The sequence below is a fragment of the Cyprinus carpio genome, chromosome B18 (assembly GCF_018340385.1).
Source record: "Cyprinus carpio isolate SPL01 chromosome B18, ASM1834038v1, whole genome shotgun sequence".
Taxonomy (NCBI): Eukaryota; Metazoa; Chordata; class Actinopteri; order Cypriniformes; family Cyprinidae; genus Cyprinus; species Cyprinus carpio.
The window spans coordinates 11,045,052-11,052,499 of record NC_056614.1 but is presented as its reverse complement, the minus strand read 5'-3'; the positions used below and the strand labels follow the sequence as shown (position 1 = coordinate 11,052,499).

At 37.4% G+C, this 7,448-nt stretch overlaps 1 protein-coding gene across 1 annotated transcript; it reads right to left on the bottom strand.

Moving 5' to 3' along the window:
- Nucleotides 1-2,755: 2,755 nt before the first annotated feature.
- Nucleotides 2,756-6,887, bottom strand: LOC109078534 (extracellular calcium-sensing receptor-like). Its single transcript, XM_042743807.1, has 6 exons — nt 6,428-6,887; nt 5,870-6,161; nt 4,887-5,714; nt 4,373-4,549; nt 4,003-4,126; nt 2,756-3,882 (listed from the first exon to the last, which is right to left on the bottom strand). Exons 1-6 carry the CDS (start codon nt 6,673-6,675, stop codon nt 2,969-2,971), a joined length of 2,583 nt encoding a protein of 860 aa, XP_042599741.1. The 5' UTR covers nt 6,676-6,887; the 3' UTR covers nt 2,756-2,968.
- Between the last annotated feature and the right edge of the window lie 561 nt (nt 6,888-7,448).

Sequence of the window (7,448 nt, the reverse complement as noted above, 5' to 3'; positions counted from 1 at the left end):
TCAGAATTTAGCAGTAAGAAATTACTTGTCATCCAGTTTTTTATATATCGACTATGCATTCCGTTAGTTTTTCAAATTGGTATGTTTCGCCGGGCCGCGAAGAAATATAGAGCTGAGCATCATCAGCATAACAATGAAAGCTAACACCGTGTTTCCTGATGATATCTCCAAAGGGTAACATGTACAGCATGAAGAGAAATGGCCCTAGTACTGAGCCTTGAGGTACTCCATACTGCACTTGTGATCGATATGATACCTCTTCATTCACTGCTATGAATTAATGGCGGTCATATAAGTACGATTTAAATCATGCTAATGCACTTCCATTAATGCCAACAAAGTGTTCTAGTCTATGCAAAAGAATGTTGTGGTCAATATTGTCAAACACAGCACTAAGATCCAATAGCATTAATAGAGAGATACAACCACGATCAGATGATAAGAGCAGGTCTTTTGTCTCAGTACTATGATACGGTCTAAATCCTGACTGGAAATCCTCACAGATACCATCTCTAAGAAGGAATATAATTGTGAGGATACTATGTTTTCGAGATCGGTCTGTAATAAACTAGTTCTTTGGGGTCAAGTTGTGTTTTTTTGATGAGAGGCTTAATAACAGCCAGTTTGAAGGTTTTGGGGACATATCCTAATGACAATGAGAAATTAATAATAGTCAGAAGAGGATCTATGACTTCTGGAAGCACCTCTTTTAGTAGCTTAGATGGAATAGGGTCTAACATACGTGTTGTTGGTTTAGATGATTTAACAAGTTTATACAATTCTTCCTCTCCTATAGTAGAGAATTAGTGGAACTGTTCCTCAGGGGATCTATAGGGCACTGTCTGATGCGATACTGTAGCTGACGGCTGCATGGTTACAATTTTATCTCTAATAGTATCGATCTTAGAAGTAAAGTAGTTCATAAAGTCATTACTGCTGTGATGTTGGAAAATGTCAGCACTTGTTGATGCTTTATTTTTCATTAATTTAGCCACTGTATTGAATAAATACCTAGGGTTATGTTTGTTTTCTTCTAAAAGAGATGAAAAGTAATCAGATCTAGCAGTTTTTAATGCTTTTCTGTAGGATAGGTTACTTTCCCACCAAGGAATACGAAATACCTCTAGTTTTGTTTTCCTCCAGCTGGGCTCCATTTTCCGGCCTGCTCTCTTTAGGGTGCGAGTGTGCTCATTATACCATGGCGTCGGACTGTTTTCCTTAACCTTCCTTGAGCATAAAGGAGCAATTGTATTTAAAATGCTAGAAAAGAGAGAGTCCATAGTTTCTGTTACATCATCAAGTTGTTCTGAGGTTTTAGATATGTTAAGGAATTCGGATACATCAGGAAGATTACTTACAAAGCAGTCTTTTGTGGTAGAAGTGATGGTTTTACCATACTTGTAACAATTAGTAGAATTTACAATTTTAGCTATATGAAGTTTGCACAAAACTAAATAATGATCTGAAATATCATCGTTTGGCTGCATAATTTCAACACTATCAACATCAATTCCATGTGACAGTATTAAATCTAGAGTATGATTTCGACAATGAGTAGGTCCTGAGACGTGTTTTCTAACCCCAATAGAGTTAAGAATGTCTATAATTGCTGATCCCAATGCATCTTTTTCAGTATCAACATGTATATTAAAATCACCAACAATTAAAACTTTATCTGCAGCCAGCACTAACTCAGATATAAAATCAGCAAACTCTTTAATAAACTCTGTATGGTGCCCTGGTGGCCTGTATACAGTAGCCAGTACAAACATCACAGGGGATTTATCATTAACACTTGTTTCTCTGGATAATGTTATATGAAGCACCATTACTTCAAACGAGTTATACTTGAAGCCTGCCCTCTGAGATATCTTGAAAACATTGTTATAAATTGAAGCAACACCTCCCCCTTTACCTTTTGGACATGGCTCATGTTTATAGCAGTAATCTTGGGGTGTAGACTCATTTAAAATAATGTAATCATCAAGTTTTAGCCAGGTTTCTGTCAAACAGAGCAAATCTAGATTATGATCAGTAATCATATTATTTACAAAAAGTGCTTTTGTAGAAAGGGACCTGATATTCAATAAGCCAAGCTTTATCATTTGTCTATCTGTATTGCATCTGTTTTTTATTTGTTGAACCTCAATTAAATTGTTGCTCTTGAATTGGTTTGGACGTTTTTTGTTTTTTTCTAGTTTCGGGGAACAGACACAGTCTCTATTTTTCTTTCATTCTTCTCTCTTGTCTCTTAACATCTGCTTGACCCTTTCATGTTTAATCAGCACTCCTGACAGCAATCCCAAATTCATTTTACACATACACAGTTCCTCAGTTCCCCCTTAATTCTTCTTGAACATTATTTTCCTTTCTGCTGAATCGATGTAAGAATTAGAATAGCAGAGTTGAGCTCCACCCGAAACAAATACAACTGCCTGTAATTTTTTTTTCTTTTTTTTTTATGCTGTCTTTAGGACAGTGGACCTCAAAAGACCAGAGCTGCACACCCTTGCTCTACTGCAATTAAATATAACATAGCATTTCACATAGGAATTTCACATTTTAATTAAATCACATGAGAACCTTATTGATTTCTCTCTCTCTCTCTCTCTCTCTCTCTCTCGCTCTAAAAAAAGTCTAATTAGTCTTCTCTTCAATCCTTTATTAAATCAAATGTAAAATACATTTGATAAAAGCAGAGATATATGTATACATTGTATATGATTTAATAAAAAGTCTCAATATATTATGGACAGTTCAAATTGTAAACTTAAGTGTTACAATTTTACAAGGATAAAAGTATAAAGGATGTAATTGTTTAAAATATACATAGTGTAATTTTAAAGCAAGTGAAAGAATAACTTGTATTTTAATAATAATGACAATACTACAAAACAACAGGCATTTACATGTTTTACTTCTTTGTTTACAGTGGTGAACCCCAAAATGAGTACACAATAATGTAAAATTATTTATTTTGTGTTTCTCTTCCCATGATGGCTTTTTTAGTGTTCCTCTCTGGATGTAAAAGGATGATGTAGCACTTAGGGGCAAATATGGCCAACAGTAATCCAAAACTGGAAGCTAGGATAGCAAATATCTCCACAGCCACTGCATATTTCCCTGGTGAGCTTACATATGCTGGAACAAATGAAATCCACACAGCACAGAAGATCAACATGCTAAAAGTGATAAACTTTGCTTCATTAAAATTATCTGGTAGATTTCTTGCCAGGAAGGCTAACAGGAAGCTTACTGCTGCCAACAGTCCAATATATCCCAGCAACATAGAAAAACCAGCCACTGAGCCAATGGCACATTCATATACTATTTTAGAGCGAGTATACTGGTTGTTTTTCTGTGGTGTTGGAGAGGCAGTTGATAGCCAGACTGCACATATCACAACCTGGAGGGCTGTTAGGACCAGAACTGTGCATCTTTGTTGAGCTACTCCAAACCATTTCATCGCACCTTTGCCTTCTGGCCGAGATGACTTGAATACAGCTATTACCACCATTGTCTTAACAAGGACGCTGGAGACGCACAGGACAAAGCTTATACCAAACAGAGCATGTCTTAACTGACATGTCCACAACTGTGGCCGGCCAATGAACAGCAGCACACACAGGAAACACAGTTTAAGTGACAACAGCAGCAGAAAGCTAAGCTCTGAATTGTTGGCTCGTACTATAGGAGTGTTACGGTGATGAGCAAAGATGACCATTACAAGACTGCAGATGCAGGTGCCAAACAGAGATACAGTAGTCAGAGAGATGCCTAGAGGATCCTGATAGGAAAGAAACTCTACTTCTTTGGGGACACACTGATCCTTATCTGGATTGGACCAGAACTCATCTGGACATGCAGTACACTCAATTGCATCTGTAATTAAAAAATAAAATAAAAAATAAAATAAGAAAGTAAAAAGTAGAAAGTTATTAAGAAATAACTTTCAAGTTTTATTCCGTTTCAATTATATTTTGCCAACAATAATCTCCTCACCTGTTGTATTAGAAATCTCTCCATCTCTGCATGGCAGGCAGTCAAAACAACAGACAGGAAGTCCCTTCCTCATGGCTTGTCTGGTGCCTGGGGGGCAGCTCTCACTGCACACAGACCGTGGGGGCTGTCAGCAGACAACATATGTTGTTATTTATTAGCACACAGTGATAGAGTGAATGCTTAATATAGTGTTGTAGTTTCATTCATATGATATATAAGAATGAATGTAACATATATATATATATATATATAAATATATATATATATATATATATTAAAATTATATTTATTAATTTAATAAATTACTGAACATCATTACTTTTTTAAACTGAACGTTCCAGTATAATGCATCTTCATTCAGTGACAGCACCTTCCCATTCCCTGCCCCTTCATTTACTACACCAACAGTGTAGACCCGTATTGATCCGTGAGAGTTTGGCTGCCAGTTCAATACATCATAAATAGCCATTGCATCTCCATTCTTATCAAATGACACATTATCCCCAAAGCCTGTGGTGAAGTTCACTTTCTGTAGGTAGTGAACCAGCTGTACAGTTTTTAGACAAAAAATGTTTAGAAGTCAAACATTGCAAATATACATTCATACATTGTCATTCATACATGACTGCAATATTTTACTTTTAATTGTTTAAATTCTGTTTTAGAAATGTGTGAATGATGTTTCTTAAAATTGCAATTGTTATGCTTTTAAAATACATATAAATGTCAAATCTTCTACTAAAATATCAATAATATAATTGGAACAATATCAATTTAATTAAGATATCTGATTTATGAATCTATGCAGAGCACATATTTTGCTTTTCCACATTTAGTTCTTATATATGCCTTCATAGAATTTGCACTATACATGTGGGTCTTACCTGCCACGGTTTTAGGTTGGTTATGTTGGCACATTTGTTCCCACTAAATGGTCCACTACCCTCCTCACACTGCATTAGGTCATGAAGTGCATGTGCCAGGGCATAAACTGCCTTGTAGACATTATAAGCTGCTCTCAGCCCTGAAACATCAGTGTATGGTGTGTTTGTGATAATCAGATCCTCCTGTCCTGTACACACCTTTTTCATTTGCCCTCCATCTATCGCCATACCCCCAGTTTTAAAACTGCATCTGAACATGTTTTCCCAGAAGATCTTCAACATATTATTTCTTGGATCATTGCTGGGACAAAGACGTAGCAAAAAATCTTGAAGTCCTTGGATCTCTCCACGTCTGATGGCAATGCCCAGTGTGCCCCCCAAAAATGGCAGGAAACGTGAAGTGTGAAACACAGGTGAGGTAGCCCATGCTTCACTTGCAATCCACTGTCTGCCTGTCAGGTTTTGCAATACCACCTCATCCATCAAAGTCATCAGATAGGATGAAGTAGAAAAAACAACCACCACTCTAGCTGTAGAGGCCTGAATCACTCCTATTATACGCCTAATGTCTTTGGGGTTGTTATCATGAGGTAGGATTTCAGAAAAAGCAACACAACCTCCAAACTGCTGCATTTCCTGCTTAAAGGACACAGAAGCATAGATGCCGTAGTCGTCATCACTGTAGAGGAGTCCAACCCATGTCCATCCAAAATGCCTTAAGATCTGAACCATAGATCGCACCTGGAAGGCATCACTGGGGATTGTTCTAAAGAAAGAGGGGTACTTTTTCCTGTTACTCAAACAGGAGCAGGTGGCATAGTGACTAACCTAATTTAAAAAGATATATAGAGAGAAGGCATGAGACAGAGAAATGGAATTATGATCTAATGAGAAGATGAGAAAAAAAGTGCTGGAAGAAATTGAAATAGAACAGTACAAAGTATGCATATAGTGCATTTTTACTTTTTTTCATCCCATCTTACTATAGGTACTCGAAACAGCCCCAGCACACTGGAAATTGCAATGGATGGAGTTGAACCTGGATCACCCACAATCCCAATCACTGGAGAGGGGCCAGTGCAGTTGAGGCTGGAAAATCTCTCTTCCGTTCCACTAACTAGGGATATGGCAGCACGGAATGCCATTCCTAGCATCACACAGTTGTCATAAAGTTGGTAACCAAGAGTGACATTAGGCAGCAGATTTGGATTCTTATTGATCTCATCTATAGCAAAAACCATGGTCTGTGCCTGCTGGAAGCTTTCCATATCAAATCTAAGAAAAAAAAAAAGGTTTTTTTTTTTTTTTTACAAAACAATGTTTATAACATTATACAGAAAATAAAATAAATACACAATAAGCATTAATATATTACAAATATAAATGAGATCATTCAGCAATCATGGAATCCTCCTATGGTACACATTTGTTTTAATATAAAGAGGTTTTTATGGTCATATTTCTCTGTCATTTATTTTTTTTTTTTAAATCTATCTCTATCATCTTTTATATTTGAGAAGGCATTCTGGCTCCAGACTCACTTTTCACAGTATGGTGGTTCTGGCTCAGTTCTGAAGCTCAGCTCTGGGAACACAGTGAAAAAATGAACCTCAAACAGGCCTCCAAGTATAACATCTCCATCCTGGTACATTCCATTTAACTTGAAGCGTCCCTGGAGCTGACAAGTACCAGATCTGTGGATTGAAGCTGCAGAGATGCATTTAAAAGACAGATACAGGCAGATGTTTACAGTGATCCACATCTCTCCCTTTCTGACCCACTCACCCATTCTGCCTGCTATTTTATGACGACAGCTGTGTGGGGTGTTGCTTTAAAGAGCAGGAGGTGCTAAGTGGGCATTCTCTAGAAGTCATGACATCACCTCCCCATACTTCTATCATTGGTTTTTCTAATCTATATTAAGAAATTGTAAAATTATTTAGGTGTTATAGGTGGGGGGATCAACAGTGCTCTCTTCCACCCTCAATACCCATGGCTGAAGTGCCCTTGAGCAAGGCAGTGAATCCCCAACTGCTCCCCGGGTGCTGGAGCAAAATTGCTGCCCACTGCTCCGGGTGTGTGTGTTCCCTACTCACCAAGTGTGCACTTGGATGGGTTAAATGGAGAGCACCAATTCAGAGTATGGGTTACCATACTTGGAAAATGTCACGACTTTCACTTTTTCTTTTTTTTTTTTCACTTGAGCTTGCTGCTCAACATTCAATACTTGGCTAGTGTTTACTGTAGCAGTAGCAGCACACTTCAGAAACATCTGAAATCAACATGTGATATAAGTGAATGCACTTTTAATCCACATCAATGTGTGTATTGCGTGGTTATTAATGAGAGGTTATCAAATTCTGATTATGATATTTGCTCAGGTGGGTGCTGGGGTCTTATCTATTGGATTACACTGTATATTCTTGTTGCTTACTTGTGAGAATATTACACATAGTGCACATCTGATTAGAGAGTTAAGCTTCGGCGTTGTAGCCCGAGCACACATAGATACATGCGGTTCCACATTGCTCTTTTGAGCAGTCTTTTACTTAATAGATCTGC